Below are 23,143 nucleotides of genomic sequence, written 5' to 3'. Positions count from 1 at the left end.
GGGCCGTGATTCGGCTCCACGCCTCCCAGCTGGCCCTCTGATTGGAGGGGCAAGAAGGTGGACTTAGCATAATTAACACGTTGTTATGGAGATGATTGAATTGTTCGGCGACACACGGGCAGTGCCACCGCCGTGATGGCTCACATTGTGTCACTGAGTGAAGGAAATGTGAAAGACTTCAGGAGCCAAAAATTGTTTTATTCACACATCAGCCGTTTATAATGTCTTTTACAATTAATCTTGCTTGTTTGTGCATATTTATTTATCTTCGTGGTTATATTAATATCATATAAACATGTGGGTGCATTCACTGCCCTCCAACGATAACATTTCTGCAAGTTTCCTGCTAAACAAGGGCATGGCAGTGTATATTTGCATGTTTATGTGAATATGTTGGAACTGTAAAACCATTGTGTGAATGCATGTGTGGAAGAAAGAAGTGACCAGGACCAGCACAAGTTTTACCGAACACATTGCTGTCTTTATTAGAGCCTTGTCTGGCAGTAATACTGAAAAAAAAGTGAACTTAGAACAGATGGTGGTGGCAGCCCACGGCTTTTTTTCTCCTGTTTTTCTTTATTTCTTTGATATTTTTCTTCATTTTTTTGTGAGAGTACTGCGACTCCTGCTTTTCTGTGGCATGGATAACATCAATAAAAGAGACAGTAGGGAGAGAAAAAAGAAATATACAACTTATATTACACTGTGTTATGAACAAAATATAAATCTATAACTCTATGTTATATTTACATAATTATCTTTCTTGATTTTTCAAGTTGAGATGGTATTAAGATATTTTTTTTAACTTGTAATAATTCTTACTTTGTTTTGAGCTCCACTCATGACTTTGATTGTCTTAAATAATATCATCATCATTTTCATTGTCTTGATATGGGGGTCAGACCTTGCCAGCAGGGATGATTGACGTCTTAATGCCCCACCCACCCACCTGATACCCTAAAAATGGATTGACCCACTTAGTCCCCTCTCTCCAGCATCGGGTTGAACCATGGCATGATAACAGGGGTGACTATACAGCAAAATTAAGACCCAGAGGCTCATTATGTGGCGAACATCTACAGCGAGAATGATTGTGGGGATCACTATGTGACAGCACACCTGAAGAGTAGTAATGGCTCCTGTAGCGTCGCGTGGAGCTCAAACAAAGCAAAGGGCTCCTGATGAGAAGTGACTTTAAAGATACTGTAGATACGCTTGGTCGTCTCACACACACACACACACGCGCATACACAGTGGAACACTCTGGTGGATCACGGTAAACACTGCTTTCCTATGATTGAAAAAAACAAAAAAAACACCAGACAAAATATATATGTACAGAATTTTAAATCTAGAATACTAGATTTCGTAAAACAGAAAAAAGGACAGCATAGGATTCGTTTGGTTGTCATGATAATCTCTTCATTTTAAATGTGTGTGTGATTGTGTTTGTGCATGTGTGTGTGTGTGGATCCAAGCCAGAGATGTTCCACTGTGTTTTCGGGGTGAGACGGCCAAAACTAGTAAACGGGGACGGGACTCTTTGTTCACAGAAAACAGCTTCCAAAAGTGATAAAACTGATTTCCCAAAAAAATAAAATAAAAAAAGGCAAAATAAAAGAGAGGAAACTTCACATTATACAATATAATAACCATTACAAATAAAATTATAATAACAATAAAAAAAATCATGTTCTTCTTTTTCTCAGTCTGAGTGCTTTTTAGAAATGGGTTCGGACATGAAAAGGTTATGTCTTCAGCTCGGAGGAGGGCCGGCGTCGAGTCTGTCGGTCCAGCTCGCTGTCCTAACTCCGCCCGCCCGTCCATCCGCAGGATTAATACAAAAACAAACGCATCAAAAAAAGAAGGGAACAAAAAGAATGCAAAACAAAGCAAGGTAAAATGACAAACTTTTTGTTTAGATCTAAATACCTACCAGCTAAATAGAATAATGTTTCATTGACTGTCATAGTTTCATATGGTCATAAAAACCCGATAAAGAGGAGAAAAATAAATTATACTGTACATAACTTACTAAACTTAGGAAACGCTGACCATCCTTATAATTATTGTTAATAATATTATTAGACTAGAGGCAGTTTGAAGAGAAATAATAAAATACAGTATTCAGATACAAACAGAAACACTGACTGGCTGCTTCAGCTCAGCTCCGCCCACTGGGGACAGCAGGACGATGTTGATTGGAGGGAGCAGGAAAACACTGAGGGACAGAACAACAGTTGTGTGTGTGTGTATAAGTGTGTATATTATGGTAAATAACAGCAGCAGTGTAAGCCTGTCTTTTTGTATCCTTAGCCTTTTATCTCGCACTGAATATGAGATTTTACACGTGTGTAAACGCCAGATAAATGAGTGCACACAGCACACACACCGACACACACTCAGGTTAAGTCGTACTGATGTTTTGCCCTGGACGAGATCAAGATAAGAGAGATGGAGCAAGAAGAAAACTGGTGGATTGTCTCACAACACAGTGCTTTCGTTTCTGCTCCGTGACGCCCCGTCTCCCCCCTGAAAATCCTTCAAAGTGGGACAGTCCACGCTGTACCGGTCAGTCCTGGCTGGACCGTCCCATCGGATTTCAAATTTGAAGGGGAGCGGGCAGTCACTAAAACACAAAGAAAAAAAGGGGAGGGGGGAACCGCTGACAGCCCACTGCGAGGTCGAAGAAAAGATATGTTTTTGTTAAAAATAAACTGATGTCTTTCAGGTGCTTTACAACAAAAGGGGGAAAAAAGAAATGTCTCTTTTTTCTATTATTATTCAAACTTGTAGCACAAAAACAACAAATCACATTCACAAGCCACTTATTGGCACCGTGTACCTGAGTGAGAATATTATAGAACCAAAGAACAAAAAAGCTGTTTTTTTTTTTTTAAAAGTGTCTCTTGATAATAAACAGGTCCGCCATCTTAAAGTGTCATCTGTTAGCCTTTGACAGGTCCACTGATCCGTCTTTCGTTTTTAAATGTCTCCATTTCTACAAACGGGTCTAAAAGGTTGTCTTGAGTGTGATTTTTATTTCTCCTCACTCGTGGCATTACACTCAAAGTCTTGCAGTAGTAGTACTTGAATATTCCTCAGCAAGCTTAAGAGGCTGGCTTGGTCGTCTCGTCCTCCCAGACTCCAGTTTGTGTAACAGTCAGTGTGAGTGACAGGTCCTGTGCTTCAGTTGATTGGATCAGATGCTGGTATCAGGACTCCAGTGGGAGGGGCTCGGCTCTGTTAGAGAGTCCATGTTAGTCAGGAAGAGGGGAGGGGGTGGCGGGTGTTGTGAGATCGGGATTCAAGGTGATTGGCAAAAAGAGAAAGTTTTCTTCCTGATTGGTGGGTTTGGGATTGTGTGGGGTTAACCAGCTGTGATTGGCTTATACTCAGTCACGCCGTCCTATTGGGTGATATGGTTCTCATTATCGCTGGTGTAATCTGCCTCTTCGTCCTCGTAGTCGAAGTCGTCGTACACGTCGCCATTGCTGTCGTCCAGCCGTAGCTCCTCCTCCTTGATTCGCGGCTCGTCCCCCTTCAGGCCGGCCATGTGGGGGTTCTGGTGGTGGTTGGCGTTTGGCTCGGGGCTGCTGGACATGCTCGAGTGCTCTGAGGGCATCTGGGGTGAGGGCATGCCCGCCATGGACAGGGCACCTGGATAAACCACGCCTGCAGAGGACAGAGGCAGCTGGCCCTGCTGCCTGTAACACACACACACAAGAAGCATTTTAGTACATGACAGGCAGCGTTCTGTACATACACACATGCACAGTACATGTCAATCTTCTCACGTAAATCTTATTTTTTTGTGGTTTGAAGAGAAGTACACAATCATGTAATTCACAAGAAACAAAGTAAAGATTAAAGTCTGAACAACGTATATGTTTTATATATAAAACTTACTTAAAATAATTTTGTGTTTTTTGATACTAAATTATACTAAATGAAAAAAACGACGATATTAGTTATGTAACAGTTCCCCTTCACTGCACTTATGTTGGTATGTTGGTATTCTCTATATACCACATGTTCAAAATGATAAAATATCCAAATTTGATACTATCAAAGTAAAGAGAATATTATAAAACAGATGCAAAGATGAAATAGAGAACCAACTGTGTGTTAGGATGGCATGTGTTCAGTGACTTCAGTGTAAAAAGAGGGGAAATAAAATCTATTTTGTGTGTCTATGATTATATTTTATTTTGCTGTGAAAGGGGTATTGAGTAGTTTAAGTTTAGATCCTGGTGTGGTGACAGCCTTACCCCACACTGAAGTATTGTCTCATTTCCTGTCTGCGGGACCTCATGATGGCCTTGTACTCCCCGATGCGCAGCTTCTTGCCGTCCACCAGGCAGGTGCGTTTGGGCCGCGGCTTGTACTTGTAGTCTGGGTATTTTTCCAGATGCTGCTTGCTGAGGCGAGCCTGCTCCTCGTAGTAGGGCTGCTTCTCCAGGTTGGTCATGGCTTTCCAACGTGAGCCTGCAGAGGGACGATAAGGATCCGTTTCGGTTATGTACTGTGCCTCTTTGGCTACAAAGACTTTTACACAAGAGTATGAAACAGTATGAAAAATAACAGCAAAGCATTACACACTAAAACAAATCATTAAAGGAGGTATTATAATCATTATATAGAAGCAAAATGATTAAAATAAGCTTGAAGAAGTGTGTAAATTCAGCATGTATGTTTGCTTTAAGATGAATTACATCGTGTGTGAGGGACAAATGTCTGCGTGACCCTACATCACATGTGCATACCGACACACTTACACACTCACACATCTGCAAACACACACAGATAACTGTGGAAGTTTTACCCGGAAAGAGAGAGAGAGAGAAAAAAAAGGTTAATGAGGAGAGCAGTGAAGACGACAGGTACTTATCTACACTAATGAGGACTTCACTTAACCTGCTGTCATCTCTCTCAGCTCACTTTCTGCTCATAGATTTGTAGTATCAGCCCGCTGTGTGTGTGTGTGTGTGTGTGTGTGTGTGTGGGTGTAATCTTGAGCATGTCTTCCCCTGTGTGTTTCATATCTGGTCTGAATTTGCACTTGACTACTGTATGTTTAATGGGTAAAAGCTGTCAGCACTTGGCTGTTCTCGCTCTCTGTCTTTCTCTCTCTGTTCTGCGATCTGTTAGCAATCGAGAAAGAGAGAGAGAGTGGCGAGAGAGAGAGAGAGAGAGGGAGGGGGGGCTTATTAAAACCAGATTTCCCTGTGTTATAAAACGCTTAGGAGCTCTTTAAAATGTCAGGGCCGATCCCGGCGGTCCGGGGGAAATGTCAGGCGGCCTCGCGCTGCTTGTTTAATGCATAATGAATTATATCATCATTTGTCGGAGCCGTGCTCTCCCCAGCCGTTCATTAACAGCCGCTTACACAATGCCACCGCTTGTAATGAAATCACTGTGTGTGTTTGAGAAAAGTGGGAAATAGAACCCGCAGAACATGCATCTTCCTTTGCTTGGTAGTTTAGGTGACAAGGGTGGGGGCTGCTGTCACTCAAAGCAGACTGTGTGTGTATCTGTGTGTGTGTGTGTGTGTGTGTGTGTGTGAGAGCGAGAGAGTGTGTGCCTTACCGAGGATCTTGCTGATGTTGGAGTTGTGCATGTCGGGGAAGGCCTGGAGGATCTTTCTCCTCTCGTCCTTGGCCCAGACCATGAAGGCGTTCATCGGCCGCTTAATGTGCGGCTCGGCGCTGCCACGGCCCCGAGCCTCCCGGAATATTCTGGAGTCTGACACGCTGGGGGAGCCTGGGGGGGAGGAGGGGGAGGAACAATGTGAGGAGGGGCAGACAGAAGTCAACTAAACTAAAAACAAATACAGACAAAGTGGTTGATGTAAAATTCCCATTAGCAGGGTTCTTTGCTAGCTTCTTTGTAGCTTTGTGAAAGTCTAATTCAAGCACTTTCAAGGCACCTAAACCAAATATTTTGTCAAGGCATCTTAAAGCCGATGCAGTCGTCACATGTTAATTGTTACTATAAATGCAATTACAAAAAATAAAGAGAATAGAAGAACAGAATTAATTTATACAAAGAGCAATCAATGCATTTTACCACTTTGCTATGGATGGAAGTGAACACAAGAAAATCTTTTTTTTCCTTCCAGATATTAACAGATTTCTGCTTTGCATGAAGGTTGTGTAGATGAAACACCAGATTACGTTGAAAATTAAGATTTTATTATATATTGTATACTCAAATTCAAGAATATTTCTTATGATTACAGTACATTCATTAAAAACAATATTTTTCAAATAAACTAAAAAATTATGTATTACTCAATAGGCTGAGAATTATAATTTCATCTGACTTCTTAAGCTATATTAACATTAAAACTTTGAATGGTGCCTATTTTCCTTTGCCCATGAAAAGTTTTGGAGAACAGTGACATAAATGATGTCAATAAATAACCTCATAACAGTATATTACATTAAACTGGTGAGAGGCATCAAAATGAAACTCCTAAAAGAAAGAACAATCACACTTTTTGTAACCTAAATGACAGCATCCATCCATCCATGCATGTGTGTGTGTGTGTGTGTGTGTGTGTGTGTGTGTCCCTACCGTCAGAGTCTCCGCTCATGGTGAAGTCCAGCATGGCGTGGCTGAACTTGTCCTCGGCCTGCTGCTTCAGCTGTTGACTCAGACTCTCCAAGGCAGCCTTGTCCTACACAACACAAACAGTTCACAGTTGAGTCGATGAGTGTGAATATATGAATGAGACCTGTAGTGACGCTGTTAACGTCCAGTTTACTTTTAAACATTATTTTTACTGATTCTAAATTGTTTTTTATTGGCCCCCTTATAAAAAACATTTTTTATTACATAGTCCTAGCTAAAAAGAGCAATAATATAATGTTACAAATTGTTTTTTGATAACCATAGAAATCAAATTAGATGTCCACTGGCCTAAAGCCAATCTGTCCACAAGAAATTGAATTTTGGAGATGGATGAGCTCCTTCTAAAAAGTAACAAATCAAAGAAGAAATCATTTCCCCTTTTGATATAAAAACAAATTATTAAATAATATTTTTTTTGTTTTTATCAGTGGATCCAAACAGAAAAACCAGATGAATAACAGCAGCGGTTTCAGTAGATAGACAGTTTGTGCTTTGGATCATTTTAATGTAAATTTGTGGAAATGTTAATGTCAACATCAAATTGTTAGAGTGCTGCATGCTTGAACACACATCTGTGTATGTTTGCATGTGCAAGAATGTTGATTACATTCAGTCCTATTTGGGTGTTTACTGTTCTGTGTGTATACTGTATATTATGTGTGTGTGTGTGTGTGTGTGTGTGTGTGTGTGTGTGTGTGGACTCCTGGCAGCCACCTGCGAGAGTGGAGTGCAGCGGCTTGCCTCTCTCTCGCAGAGGCCCCCGAGGGTCGACGCATTAGAGAGAGAGAGAACGGGAGAGTGCAGCGCGGACGAGAGCGAGGCCACGCCGCACGGCCCCCTGGGTATTTATTACAACCAATAAAAGGCTGATTTACTGAGCATTTACATGCTTAATGCAAGCAGCCGGCACACTCTACGCTACAACCTGACTGTCGACGAACACACGCACTGGCACACACACACACACACACACCGCAGTGCACCAGCGCCAGCATTTTACAGTTTAATTACACGATTAGGAGCGGTACCCAAAACACTGTCGTCTTCTAAAACAACCTTCCAAAAAGTGTCTCTCTCCATTTACATGTGACCCTGGCGAGCTGGCTGGCTGGATGGGAGGAGGGCAGAATGATAATGAAATGCATTTCCTCTGTTTTTAGTCCAGCAGAGTTTAATTGTTAGAGATAATTTCCCCCCCAGATTGGAATAAATACGACTAAAAAGACAGGGAGCGGAGAGGAAAAACGCTCGCTGCGGAAATGTTCTTTTTGTTTATTTGCAAGTCATTTAAAAAGTGTTTTATTTTGAATTTATTATGTTTTAATAAATGAACAATTATCTGCCAGATTTAGTCATTTTGTATGCAAATCAGATATATTTTAGGAATTTCCCTCATTTCACACAAATCATCAGCCTCATTCAAACCTCGTACATAGAAAAATGAGCACAAAATGTGTCTCACACGTTGGGATTTTAAGCTTCAGTGTGCCGTTACAAAGGTTTTTTTGCTGTGTGTGTGAGACAGAGACAGAGACGGAGATGAACAGGGAGACAGAGTGGATGACAGCCTAGTCTGACATTAAGCCCCAGTACAGTACATGAGAAAAGTGGATTGAATGGCTGACACTAGAGCCAAGACACAAAGTAGCGACAAAACTAATCCTCTGAGTGTGTCAGAGATGACACTGTTCTATCCGAACGCTGAGAGCTCGCCGGCTTCACACTCACGCAGCACAAAGTCAAAGGGTCGAGGAAACGGGAGTCGGTGTGGAGCGTGCGGCTTCACAAGCCGAGGAAGAGTCGCGTTTTTCCAAAAAGTATAAAAGCTTAACATTACAAAAGACTTTATCATACTAACGTTATTTAAAGTACTTAACACAACACGGCAAATATACAAAACATATATTTTGATTTTAAGTTTTACATGAAAAAAAAACATTTTCTGTTAAAAATATTTTCCTAAATAAAGCTGACAAAAATGACAATTTCCAACATTAGAACTAGTTTGAAAGGAAAAGTCACATCAAAGGAAAACCTCAATTTTTCACCTAATTTCACTGAAAACTAATATGATAAGATACTCCGATTTAATAAGAAATTACAAAAATTTTATTATCCCCTGCAGTAGAGCAAAACAGCTAAATGCCTCCATTTAGTGCAATGAATGTGTGGAACAAGCTGTAAAATATGCTCCTGAAAAACAGCTAAATTTCCCGATGTTCCCTCTCTTCCCAGTCCTTTCCCTGGTGTGAATCTAATTGGCTATTAGACTGAATCCTTTATACTGTATCTACAATATATTACAATCTACACTCTGTCTAAATGTGTACAAAAAACCTGCGTTGAATAGATAAATCAGTGTGGGTTTGACTGTTTGAAACAGATGAGAGAGTAAAGGAAAAAAAAGGAAGAAAGAGAAAGAGACAGATAGAGCTGTTGAATGTCAGCGGTGCAGATGCTTCAAGCACACTGTTGCTCTGTTAATGTGTGTGTGTGTGTGTGTGTGTGTGCATGCGCGTGCACCAGCTGACTCCCAATGTGTTTAACAAATAACCACAATTTAGCCACGCTGCCGAGGAGCCGGCGCCGTCACTTCACATTACCGTCTCCCCAACGCTCCGCTCTGCCACACACGTTTACGCGCACACACACAGACACGCATGCGAGTGGCCCTGCAGTGCGCCTTACAGACACACTCATTACCTCCGAGACGCCTCTGGTTTTACCTTATCTGGCCCTGTTTAGCTTCAACACATTTCAGCGAGCGCATTGTACACCGATTTACCTCCTACATGGTGCAGTGGGGATGGCATATGGCAAGACAAATTATTACACACTGACAATGAGACGGTACAGCGTGTGATCACTTTTTTTCTGTTTTTTTTTTTGAGAGAGAGAATTTATGAATTTAGACCTCTGGAATCAGTTGTTGTTTTTCTTGAGATAATCCGTGACTTCCCTTTGAGGTTTTGATGCTATTGATGAGTGGGAGTCATTTGTCATAAAAATCACAATATCGTAATTTGTATTTAACAGATGCAGAAAGAAACGTGTTAATAAAGACTATTTCATCATATATTTTCATCCCAAAGGGCAGAACAATAAGTCTTCTTTAAGTAATTTGTATGTACCATTACATTAAATGTGTGGTATATCAATACAATACACTCATGTTGTATTATATCATATGATTTAAAGTGACAGTTGACCTTTTGAACTTCTGTTGTTATGAACTTCTGTTGAACTCAAACAGCCTGAACACAGTTTGTGACCAAAATATCTAAATACTAATGTTGCTTGTGGCAAATAAACTCGGCTGTGTGTTCCAGGTTTTAATGTGGAGGGAACGCAATTTGTTGTTAACTTCAAGAAATTGAAAAATATCAAAAAACCTTGATTTTATTTTTTCTTGATTTAATCCTTTAAGACACACTTTGCCGTCTGTTGCTAAGGTTACAGCACAATCCGACACCATGCGCTGCCACACAGACGTGAAGCCATTTACCTTGTCTGAGCGTCCATTGTTGAGGCTGAGGTTGCTGACGGCGGCGACCTTGGCATCCAGGACCTGCTGCTCCCTTTTCAGCTGCTCCTTCATCTGCCGGGCCTCGGCAAAGGCCTTGGTCACCGCCTCGTGGTCGTTCAGGTAGGCGGTCGTGGAGAGCGACGACAACAAGTCTGCTGGGACACAGGCAGGGACACGGGGACGGACGGTTAATGTGGGTCTTCATATACAGGAGTAGTGTGTAAAAAAAGTGATTCAAGTTGAGTGACTTTATCTGCTGTATTTGTACTTCAAGTGGATTGAAAATGAGAGAAAAATAGAGATAGATATGGAAGCGCAATGAATGTGTGTGTGAGTGTGTGTGTGTGTGTTTATGTTTGTAAGGCTGGCAGGGGGTTTTCATCCAGAATAAATCTTCCCCTGAACCATGAGGTAAAGACATTAACATACACTTGATGAGGGGAGTTTGCCGGGGCATCTGTGTGTGAGTTTGTGTGTGTGTGTGTGTGTGTGTGTGTGTGTGTATCTCCCTCTCTCTCACACACACACTCACACACTGACCACTTCGCTGTCGAGCTGGGCATGTGAGTCATGTGTGTGTGCCCCTAGCTAGCCTTGCAACAAGCTGCCCACCGCCTTCTCCACCTGCCCTCAGTCGCAAACACACACACACACACACACACACACACACACACACACACACACACACACACACAAACAGACGATCTAGAAAACACAGGCACTTGCTCTCAACTTTAACCCTTGGATATTTCCTTTAAATCCCATTAAAACACCCACCTTTAACACACACACAAACACACCCCTTTCCATGTGAACCCTGCTTTGAAGAGAGCTGACCACATGACTCTTATTACGGTTAAAAAGTCCTGCTAATTTGAGAACATCTGCCCTGCCACCTAACAAAGATCAGATCTCCCCTCTGCTCCTCGCCGCCTATTATTCATATTATTTCCGCAGCTTAGTCGCCGATGAGGCATCTGCTCTGACTGTGTGTTTGTGAGCTTGTGTGCGCCGATATCGCCTCTCTCTATCAGTCGGGTTAGCTCTTAACAAAGAGCCGCGGCTGGCTTATGGGGCCTTTATCAGCGCTAATCCGCACTGCTAATGCCATCTCAGGCCAGATTACCAGCTTCAGATTGGTAATGACAGAGCCGTGAACTCTTTCAGAAGTCATAACCGGAAAATCTGGATGTGAGCGGGGCCAAGAGAGGAGGGGGGGGGCAGAAGAGAGGGCGATGGAATCGGGTGGCAGTCAATTTTAATCTGGAGTCAAACGAGAGGGAGGGGGGCAGATAGATATTCTTGTGCTCATGAATGTGTGTGCGAGTCTCGCTTAAACTGACAGCGATGCCAACTATCCAGACAAGTGAATGTGACCCAGATAGAAGGGGAGGGGGGTCTCTCTCTCTGTCTCGCTCCACACTCACAATTTTTTTTCTCACTCTCTGAGCACCAAATCTCTACAGACAGGCACAATACCTTTTTGACCACACAAACACTCCGGCAGGGAGGTCAGGGGGAACTGCAGTATTTTGTGACAGACAAATGTGTGATCGTGGTAGAAGTTACAGGCGCTGACAGCCCTTCAGTTCAGTTTGAGATGGATGGATGGACGGACGGATTGGAGGAGGAGAAAGAGAAATGTGCCTTTGGGTTGGTATGTGTCAAAAGAAAAAGAGAAGTGGACTGTGTGGGAATTAGCAGAAATGTATTGTAAAATAATTGAACATATACTTTATACATTGTGTGAAAAATCCTAATCTGTGAAGTAACAAGTGATTTTCTGCCACAAGCATGTTGTGAAGAGGAGTCACGATTTCAATTCTTAATCAAAAATCAATCGAAATCAGCTTTTAATTTCAATCACTGAAATCAGATTAGGATCAGTGATTATTCAAATTCAACCATATGGACTTAGTGTCCAGAAAAATATGTCAGTCACATCACACTTGATACCATATAGACTCTTTACAGCGACCAGGGCATAAAAGCAATGATCTGAATTAAGATCGGATAGTCTAACAATATCATAGCCTTCAGTGGTGAAAAAATGTTTAAATCAAAAGTGGAATCAAATTTGACCTTAAAATTGAAAGAGAGTGGAAAATTGTGACACCCTTAATGTGGTGAAGTAAAATGTACAACATTTTCATCTGAAATTTAAATAACCAGATATATAAACAATAATAAAATGGAGTCATACTCAAGTAAAGTGTCTTTAAATTGTACTTAAGTATAGTGGTAGAGTACACGTGCTTGGTTACATTCTACTACTGTCCATCATCATTTCAAAGTGGCACTTTTTAGCTTTTCTTTTACAAAAAACACAACCATCATTGTTTTGAAAAAAAAAACCAAACAAACAGATTTTCATTACATGTACTGCATGACTGTTTGTTTGACTGCTTCTGCCTGACTTTAACCACACATTCATTCTCTGTACCACCCGCCCACACATCCCCACAAACACACACACGCAGAAACACACTCACTCCCACATCAAAACGACCGCCTCTAGACTCTTTTCCAATTTGTCTGCCCCGTCTATCCCCTCTGAACTTGTAACAGGAATCCTAATACGACTATGAAGTGCAATAACAAACGTGCTGGTGACCGGCTAAACTCAGTGGCAACAGATGGGACCACGAGCTACAACAGAACTGGGATCTGCGACACAAAACATACTGGTCTCTACGCACAAATAATTCAGTGGGGATCACACACAAACTTTAAACACTGTAATCCATTTTTCTGAACAAAAAACATCTGGGACCGCAAATCCACTAATCTGATATTAAATCCGCCGATTTGTTGAAAAACAGTGAGATTAGCCAAGAAAAAAAAATGACTAACTGCCTATTGCATAGGAGGAGGAGGTGGAATTGTGTTTGCGTGTGTGTGTGTGTGAGCCTTTGTGTGTGTTAGAGTGTGTGTGCTGTCATTGTGTCATTAATGCTGGGTGTTTGCGCTGTCCTGGCTCATGTAAGAGGCTTGTCTAATCTCATTGGTGATACCTCCTGTCTGTCATGCGCTCCTCTCTTTATTATTCCCCCGCTTCATCGCGCGGAAAAAAAAGTGCTAATCCCCATCTCTCCCTCTCTCCTTCCCTCCTTCCCCTCACTCCTGTGTCTCTCTGTCTCTTTCAGTCACTAATAAACACATAACAATGAAGCAGCCCCGAGGCAAATAGCGACACGCAAGAAAAACACAAACACACTAATTATAGCCTGTTACATATGTGTAATATTTGAACTATCAGTGTTGCGTGAAAAATGGATTAAGAGTACAAAATAGTGATTCATTTATGTCATATTTCATGTATGTGTGCATATGGCCGGGTATGATTACGGGACTGGCAGTAGCAACAATGGGACCACTATGAGGGAAATGCTATTCTTGTCATTTGCCACTACCAGTGAGGCTCTTACTGTTCTCCTTAAAGATGTACATTGTCATAATGGGAACAATTTGATTTTCATAAGTGTGTTGAAGCGCAGAAGCACTTATATCTTTATGTCTTTATACAAGCTAGAAGAATTCACATGTTTATGTTTGGACATGTTTGGCATGAGTGAGGAAGGGTTTAGTACAATGTTAATATTATTTTCGTAGTGGTGGCCATCATTTATATTGGTAATAATAATAATAATGCCGTATTTACTAAATTAATTTCTGTCAGGAAGCAACACCACAACACCTCTAAATAAAATGCAAACTGTGGCAAAGGTCGCTAGGAGCAGTAAAATTATTGTGTTTTTTAGCATCAATCTAAGAAATATGCCACAGTACAACAGCTTATACAGCTACCATTTTGAAATGATACAGCTTAGTGTCTAGCTGGCTTTGCAGGACGATGATGCATTGATAATGCATGCTTTGGCAAACTCTGTGTCTGTCACAGTCCGTGCTCTGAGAGTTTAATGCATGTCAAGTATGAATGCATAGTATTCTATTCACATTTTCCTATAATTTGAATATTTTATCTCACTCATTTGCACCTGGAAATACTATGTAACCTGACTTCCTCCTTTGCTCCTGTCATAATTACTACGTCCACTAGAGGTCACGCCTAACAACAAACATTAATTTGGGCGGCAATAACGTAACGTAATCTCCTTGCTCACAATTATGTAGGTTAAATACGAATTACTGTGCATTCGTTTTCGTAGATATAAGTACAAACAGAATGAGAGTAGCAGTCGAATCTCAGTCAGGTAAAAGCCATTTGAAAATCTGCAGGAAAGTCTAGTCGTTACAGCTGTGCCAGCAGTACAAGGAGCTAAAATCTAAAACTGGCCCCACACTAGAGGATAATGAGACCAATTTTGGGAAGGTTTTTAGGGAGTCCTGGGAGTTGATGTCCTCCTTCTTAGTTCTTAGTTCTGTCTAAAAGGCTGTGAACACCAGACCTATTTGAATTGCTAAACAGATCGAAGATGTGAGTGGTGATTCAGAGGTCGAGAAGTAGGCTAGACTCTCAGGTCTCATCAATTAACTGAAGTACAAAGTTATACAAAATGATAGTTAAAACTACAAAAAAGACCCTGATGTGCAATAACCTTTGATTACCCTTCATCTTCACCTGTGCTGTGTTTGTGTGTGTGGTGGGTACTTAAGTCCACTTACCTATCGAGCTGACTCTGGTCGGTGGACCTCCGATGCTGGAGGGGGCGACGCTGTGCTTCATGGAGCCGGCAGGGCCCAGCTTGGCGGCAGCAGCAGCAGCGACCTGTGGGGAAGTTGGGGGGGAGTTGGGTGACTTGCTCTCGGATGCCTTAGGCTTGGCCGACAGGTTCAGTGGCTGTGCACCCTCACTGTCCTGCAAAAACCAAAACAGCACAGTTTCGCCTGCTGTGACCACCGTAGCAATTTGGAGACGGGAATTACGTCACCGAGACCACTCGCAATTGAGGCTTTAGCACGTGCTAATGAAACGGGAGCCCATGCACAGCGATGGGACAGATGACAAGGTGCATGCCACTGCCTGTATCCAAACATCTCATTTTAAGCAAACAACAAAATTGCAGCACAAACAATAAATATTGATATATGTTGGTGCAAACCACTGACATTTACATGCAAATTAACTGACTTCCTATAACAGGGAAGTCAAGTCGATTCATGCACATGCATGTGCACGCTCCACATGCAGGCTCTGGCAAACATGCAATATAGGTCTGCTCCTCGACATGCTTCAAACAAGGCCAGCAGTACAAGCAATAATCACACAACGAGGAGAAGAAACACCTTGAAATCATTCTCAAAACTACAGTGGACGCCTCTGTCTGTCTTTCACAAAGAATAACACCTCCCTGAGACTGTCTTTACAGCTGTGAGAGTCTAAAGACATGATGACGTCTCAATGTATCAAACAGCAAACAGAACAGAGGACTGTCTGCCACTTCAATGTGCACTTGCTCCATTAGAAACAAGGGACGTTATGGCTGTGAACATGGGAGTGTGTGGAGGGAGCAGCGAAGCACTTTCTGCCTCAAAGACAAACACTTACACACACAGCCTCAGCAACAAATCAATAACTTTTTAAGTAGCTGTTTCTTGAGGTCCATGTTGTTGATACCAACAGTATCTGTATATTAAAGTATTATGATGTCAAACACGACTTAATATATCCATATCGTTAAATCCCACCATTCATCTAAATCACAGGATGTCTGCACACAGCAATAACCTCAAAACAAGCAACAGACATCGGCCCCCTAAATGAATCGGCATGTGGACCACCGCACGATGCCGGGGGCTGTTATCACGTTAATTGTCATGGCAACACAACCCCTGCAGATGACCTAATCCAATCAGGGGGAGCCTCGGAGGGTCACATGACAGGAAGGAAGGAATTAGATCGCCCAGGGGCCAGATGTACACAGACCACTCTGTGTAATTAAAACTCCACAATTAAAAGGCAGACACAACATGGGGCAAGGGACAGCTTAATGGGCCCGCCACTGAAGAGGCACTACAGTAGTGAGTATGAGGTGTAGAAACACACTTTGTATTATTTTAGTAATATATTAACTGTTGCCAAGTGTACATCTTAACATTACAGGTGTGGCTCTATTATAGCTGAATTTAAACCATAGAATAGAGACATTATTTTTCTTTATTTTCTGGTCATTAGTCTAATTGCTGCTTAGGCGGAGTAGAATCCAGCAGACAGTGGGATCCAAAAAGGGAGCAAGTACTGTATGTGTGTGTGTGGTATACCCACTCATTAAGGCCGACTTTCCCTGATTCCCACTCCTTGAGTCGTACTAAGCCTTATGAGCCCCTCACAACTCAATTAAGCCCTTCCAATTAAGCCCCTACATGTGTATGCGCCTATGTGTGTGTGCGATCACCACTTTGTGTGCGCGTGTGTGTGTGCGCGCGTGTGCGATGAGGCCTAACCGGATTGTCCTTCATTAGGGGGGTCTTTCTAAATAGACGAAGGACCCCCAAAGATGCCTTCAGTGAGACAATGGGCCGGAGAAGAAGAGGAGAGAAAGGAGGAGAGAAAAACTGAGCGGGATCTTCTCAATCCTGACCCATATTATGGTGGGCTTTGGCTGGGAACACGTTTGAATATTTATTACAAATAGATAATGCCTTCGCCTCTTGTACAGTGGATGGGGGGAGTTTCCTCTCTGCGCCAAGCCAAATCCTATGGTGGGAAGGTGGCCAACCTGCATTATGCCAGTGTGGAGGAATTAGTTTAGACAGTGGAGCTGAGAGGCTTGGACCGACTTGTTTATGTGTGTGTGTGTGTGTGTGTGTGTGTGTGTCAGTGTGAGACATTGTTCAACAAGCTCTAAATCTCATGACAGTGTGTGTGTGTGTGTGTGTGTGTGTGTGTGTGTGTGTGCGCGTGTGTGTGTGAGGCCTCCAAAGCCTCTGAAAGCCTTGGAATCTTGAATTAATACAATTGCTTTTGTGTCTCTCTTGGCTGATGAAACAGTCTCCAGCTTTGAGACTGAAAACATGCAGAGTGACAACGAGAGCCAGAGGGACAGAGGAAGCAGGAAGGGGGGGCGCTGTATTTCACTTCTGAGGATGCCGACATGTGAAAGCGACATCAGGGTTTTGCATCTTATCACTGGAGCTGATGGTTCAATTAACGGGACAAGTGTGTGCCCCACTGCAGTTTATCCTGGGCAGGTTTCTGTGTGTGTGTGTGTGTTTAACTGTGTGTGCTAAAATGTTCGTGTCAAGACCTTTACATGTTCCCCTCTCTTTTCATCTGTGTGTCTTTCCTCCTCTCTCTGCTCCCTCCTCTCTCTCTTTCCTTCCAGCTATAAGTGACTGTTTGGATATTAATTATATTGTCATATCTAATTCTCTCAGACAGCAGGCGACACTGAAGAGGCAGATATGACACTGTGTGGCACAGATTCAAACACTAACTCCTCAAAAATGTAAACGCATTTCGAATGTACTACTAATTTGTATTTAGAGAAAACAGACAAGACTTTACCTTGACAGTCTAGACTGATTTAGCTATTTTCTTTAATTAGGCGAGGCTTGTTGCCTCTCTTTGAGACTCATATCCACTAGATTAAAATGACTTGGAGGGACTACTCACCTCAATTAAAATTACATATTTTCCCTCTCATCTATAGTGCCATTTATTAATCTAGATGATTTTGGTGTGAGTCGTTGGTGTTGGAGATATGGGCGTCTCCCTTCTCACGAATATAATATTTAACTATGTAAAAAATACTTAAAGAAACAGTTGTGACAGTTACCCATATATATATATATATATATATATATATATATATATATATATATATATATATAGGTATATATATATATATAGGTATATGTATATATGTTTATAAAAGTCATGCTTTTCAAGTTAGTTATCGGTAAAACATACTTGCTACAAAAAAAATCTTTTGTTAATCTTTTATGATATATATATATTACATATATTTTATAGGCTGATTTATATGTAAAATATATACATTTTCACAACTACAGTACTTAAGTAAATGTACTTAGTTACTTTTGACCAGTGCGTGTGTGTGATGCATGTCAGCGAATGGGCTACATATGGTGCATAATTTGAATCGCACTATTGTATGTGTCTGTATGCATGCCTGCCTACATCTACAGGTCCACTGTTGCGTATAAGAAAGCTGAATGTATGCTGCAGTGATTTGTGCACAGCTATGTGTGTGTGTGTGTGTGTGAATGGGCTAGTTGGCATAGTGTCTTCTTCAACACCTGTGTGTGTGTATGTGTGTGTTCACGCATGGGTGTGTGTGTCCGTGTCTCACCCGAGGGTAAAGCACTTAAGCGGTGTGTGCCTGAGTCCAAACAGCTGTGAGCAGAGGCAGGCAGTGCGTCTCTAAATGACTAGAGACCTGAGATAGAGCCCACAGGGGGAGCACACCTCTGAAATATACATGTCACTCACCCAGAGAGCGAGAGAGAGAGAGAGAGAGAGAGAGAGAGAGAGGGGAAAAGAGAGAGTGTTAGGAAGAATGAGTGAGAGCGCTGTAGTGGTCAGCATGAATGGAAGAAATAAAAAAAGCAAAGGAGACAGAGATTAAAGCAGAGAGAGAAAAAAAGAAACAAGCAAAGGGAAAGAAGGAGAGAAAGGAGGACGGACAAATATCCATAAAACTCCACCGAGTGCTTATCTAAAGTTTGTCTCTTGTTGCTCACAAACAGTGCGAGTGAACCGGGGAGTAACACCAAAACAGCACTGTGGTCAATTGGCCAGTTTGGCTCCATGGGGCCTGTCGGGTGCCATGAGGGTCCACTCCCCAGTCTGTCACTCCTGCTGGACTGGGGAGGCCATTATGGCTCCCCCCTTCCCCTGTCAGCCCAACTCCATATATATGGTAATAAGACGAGTGTGTCGGTGGGGCGGGATGGGAGTGTGTTTGTGCGTGTGTGTGATGGAGGTGTAGGGAGGGGTTGATGGACAAGGAAGCAGGGGTGCAAGCTCTGGGGTCAAGTGAAAGCTTTAATCTGTGCCATGAGCTGGTCTTCAACGCGAGTGTGTGCATGTGTGTTTGTGGACAGGCATGGGTCAAGAACAAAGGGGGAAGAAGGGTGATGAAGAAGGATGGAGAAGTTGCAAGTAGCAATCGAAAATATGTGGAAGTGGAAATAAGCTAAGGAAAAAGGGGAAGTAAGGGAATGAGAGAGGAAAGGAGAGAAATGGAACAGAAAGGGGAGGAGAATGAACAGAAAGGAGAAAAGAGGAAAGGAGACTGGGACAGGAAAGTCAAGTCAAGTAAAGTCAAGTGAAGGAAAGGAAAATAAGGGAAAAGAGAGGAGATGGGAGGAAAGAAAAGCTACAAAGAGGAGAGGATAGACCAGAACAGGACAAGTAAGGGAAAAGAAGTTAGGAAACTTTCATGTGTTTGTGTTACGATGTGATGTTAGCACGAATCAGATTGTCAATCTCTGTGTGATTCTGATAGTGTGTCAGTGTCTCTGTGCATGTTGATTTGTGACTGACCGCTACACTTGTGGGGGGTCCGAGGGAGGACAGAGGATGGCAGGGGGCATGGGGGTTCTGTGAGTGTGAATGGTTGGGTTTGGGGGTGGTCAGGGTCCCAATGGCTGACCAGATATTCATAGAATTCCACTTGGATGGACACAAGGCTTCCCCTCGCCCCTATTGTGCAGCCAGCCGAGAAAACAGCACAAACACCAATACATCCTCAAATCCACCACGCCTGTATACCAGCTGGAGTTTTGTGATAAAGTTGGACTGTTTGATTTGCAGAGGTGACTGTGAGTTTTGTCAAGTTGTACCAAGGCGTGCATTAGTATGAGGAGCTGATCGCTGCTCGGGACACTTGTTTGATTGGAAAAAAAAGAAAATAAAAAAAGGACAAGATTCGGGATGCAACCTTCGAACAAACTTGGAGACATTTTCAGCGCATGCACTGCAGTGAAATACAATCTCATCCAGGTGGACATTTACTCTCTCAGGCTCAGTTGTAACACTAGATCTGCCAAGTGTGTACAGTTTAACTGCATTCTGATTATAACAGAGTACAAAAAAATATTTTTCTTTTTAAAAAGAGAAAGAATTTGCCAGACAGTAACAATATTTACCTCTACAAATAAGGTTATGATTTAGTTAGGATGGTATGTTTGGGAAAAACTACTGCTCTCATTTTCATTAAAAATGGAACTTTTGGAGTGAATCAGAATTGTGGGGTGGATACAAACATTTTTTTCTTTAATTTTCTGAGATAAGGCATCTGTGGGGCACTGTGGTGTTGGAATAATCAGTAAAATTAGATCCCAATCATATTTCATGTTTCACCTGATTCACTCTGGGCAATGAAAACAGAACACATCTTCTTTGTAGTGTCCTTTTTGTTTCCATATTACGATTTAAAGCTCATGAACACAACAAAGTGGGGAGAAAAACTTCAAGATTTAGAACGTGGGACCATCAGAAGAGCATGTGAATGCACTATGGACTTGCAGCAGTCTGCATTTTCTAAGTGCTGTTCTATTTTATTTTGCTGTCAATAGAAATCCAATTCAACATTTTTAAAGAAATCTTAATCTTGAAATGAGAAAGAATAACCGGTTGATGTACTAAAATAAAGAAAATTAATTTTAGAAAATATGCTTAACAATTTAATTTGCATTTAAAAAATCAGGTGCATATTCTGAACTGGCAGATTGTTTCACTTTAAGAAAAAAGATTTTAAAGACTCAATCTCTGACAAAAATGACTTGCATTTTTAGGGCTAATTTGAATTTTCTTAATTGAAATTTTCAGCCTTAATGCCCTTTCATGTGATCTTCCATCTGGACATTTTTTTTAAAGAAAGGAAAGTGTGGAAAAAGGGGGTTGATATTGGAAACTCAACCTTGTGAGTACACTCCCAAATTCACTGGCATTGCTAGTATTAAACACACACACATGCACACACACAGTTGCAGAGAGTTTTTTTCCTTTACCTTAGTCTTGTTTGGTAGCGGGGAGTTGCGGCCCTTTTCGCTCTGTGAGTGTGTGTTGCTGGGTGGGGAGTGTGTGCCCAGGTTGGCTTGGGGTGGCAGGCTGCCTCCGTGCTGCTTGGCCCCCGGGGAAACCTGCATGGCTGCCAGCTGAGCTGCATACAACTGCTGCAAGGTCAGAGAGACAGGTAGGCAGAGAGACAGGGGAGAGAGGACAGAGAGACAGACAGAGGGTGGGGTAAGAAAAGAAGAAGAGGGGGAAAAGAGAGAGGAGGAGGGAAAAAAGGAGAAGAAAGGGGCGACATGAATAAATGAATACTTGAGAGCGCACAAACAAAAAAGAAGACGGCGGCTAAAAAGCTCTGGAAGAAGAGGCCATTAGTGGCCCGGCCTCTGTTTGTGTGACAGAGAGAGATAGAGAGGGACATCTCCACTGTCAGCCCCCTCCCTCACCCCATGGGAGAAGCGCTAACAGCCTCTCTGACAGGCCCAGAGATGGCCATGTCCCCTCCAGGTGCATCGTGGGAGAAAGGGAAAACATTCCGGCTATCGAGGTCACGCCGGAGAGCCCGGCTCTCGCTCAAGGTGAAAAAAAGTGATGATGGAGACGGAAAAGAGAGCGAGGGAGAGGGAAATTTGTGAAGCTACATGCCAGATGGGACATGCCAGAAGTATCTTGTGCCCCTGTGATGTTTTCATTGTGCTGACAATAAGACGCGCAGAAACACTATAAAATAGTCAGAAATGAAGATAAATTGATTCAATAACTGCTGTGGGAAACAAAAAAAAACAGGTTTCCCCCATTCTTATTTATGTATTTAATTAATTTCCAATTAAATAAAAGCATTATGGCTTGAGCTGCTATGGTGTGAACATACTCGGGAATATTTATGCAATACCATTGTATCACACAAAACAGTCTCTGGCCAGTATTTCCACAGCAACAGACACGGCATAATATTCACAATTTGGAAGGAGCTTCAATGTTCATAAACACTTCTTTCCGTCTCTCTATCTTCCTCCTCAAAAATCATCCTGCGAAGCTCAATTACTTTCATGTCGGCTAATACAAATCTCTAAGACGCTGTTTTGTTTTCTCAGAATTGTTATTCCCTCCTCTGAAGAGCAACAGAATGGTTGTTTAGCGAGAAGTAACTGATGTGTTGTTTTTTTTGAATAGTTATAATTGTTATCATTTATTTCTGGTGGAAGATTTTTCTGGAAGACGACCATCCTTTTTTTTTTTTTTTTTTTTTTTAGTTTAACTTCCGTCCTTCTGTTGGTGCTTGGCTGCCGGCCACCGGCGTCAAACAAAGGCTGGTTTATGCAAATGGACAAGGAAGAGATGCTGTCACTGCTCTCTCTCTCTCTCTCTCTCTGTCTGTTTGTACCTCTCTCTATCTCTCTTGACAGCCACATTAGCTCCTACTCTCCTCTGCTATCTTAAATAAAGACATTTATCTCTTTTTATACAAACAAGAAAAAAAAAGAGAGAGACATTCAAACTGGCAGCACACGCACTCCACACAAAGAAGTACTTTTTGGAAGAAACTCTTATTTGAATTTGAAATAATCTCCGCCTGACTGTCACTCACATGTGGCAACAACAATATTCACTGCCCAACACTCCAACAGCCATTTTCAGCTAGTTTTCAGTTGCAGTTCTCTATCTTTTCTTGCTATTACTGAAGCACCAAACTTTCCATTTCACTTCTAAATAAGATACCTGCAATTGCAGAAAGACGACGATGTATGAATCTAAGACTGGATTTTTTACATATAAGAAATATTAAATTAAATAAACTGACTTTATGGACAGTTATGGAGAAAAAAGGGCTCTTCAGACGTTGTAGTGGCTGTTCAGAGCATTCTTTTCTTCATATGACAGTTTGTCATGAGCACTCTCAAAAGATTAAAAAAAAATACCACTGAATACCAGAAAGTAAGGATTTATCGAATCCTTTAGTGCTTCTTTCTGGAAAGCAACCCATGCCCAGAGTGTCAGCATCTGCCGCTGTTATGGACAACGAGGGGAACAATGAT

General features: G+C 42.0%; 1 protein-coding gene across 7 annotated transcripts in view; it reads right to left on the bottom strand.

Moving 5' to 3' along the window:
* Positions 1-459: 459 nt before the first annotated feature.
* sox5 (SRY-box transcription factor 5) overlaps positions 460-23,143 on the bottom strand; it is a 93,140-nt gene continuing 70,456 nt past the window's right edge. For 3 of the 7 annotated variants that reach the window (XM_059325540.1, XM_059325542.1, XM_059325543.1), the window contains 7 exons: positions 21,104-21,268; positions 14,789-14,981; positions 10,142-10,317; positions 6,580-6,682; positions 5,590-5,763; positions 4,272-4,488; positions 460-3,707 (listed from right to left, as the gene is read on the bottom strand). In XM_059325540.1, coding sequence (XP_059181523.1) covers positions 3,410-3,707; positions 4,272-4,488; positions 5,590-5,763; positions 6,580-6,682; positions 10,142-10,317; positions 14,789-14,981; positions 21,104-21,268 — 1,326 coding nt within the window. In that variant the 3' untranslated portion in view covers positions 460-3,409. The remainder of the gene's footprint in view (positions 3,708-4,271; positions 4,489-5,589; positions 5,764-6,579; positions 6,683-10,141; positions 10,318-14,788; positions 14,982-21,103; positions 21,269-23,143) is intronic. The other 4 variants (XM_059325541.1, XM_059325546.1, XM_059325544.1 and 1 more) reach the window with 3 other exon arrangements.

Source organism: Centropristis striata, chromosome 22 (assembly GCF_030273125.1).
Source record: "Centropristis striata isolate RG_2023a ecotype Rhode Island chromosome 22, C.striata_1.0, whole genome shotgun sequence".
NCBI lineage: Eukaryota > Metazoa > Chordata > Actinopteri > Perciformes > Serranidae > Centropristis > Centropristis striata.
Note: the sequence above shows the minus strand (reverse complement) of the source record. Positions and strands in the feature narration are given on the sequence as shown.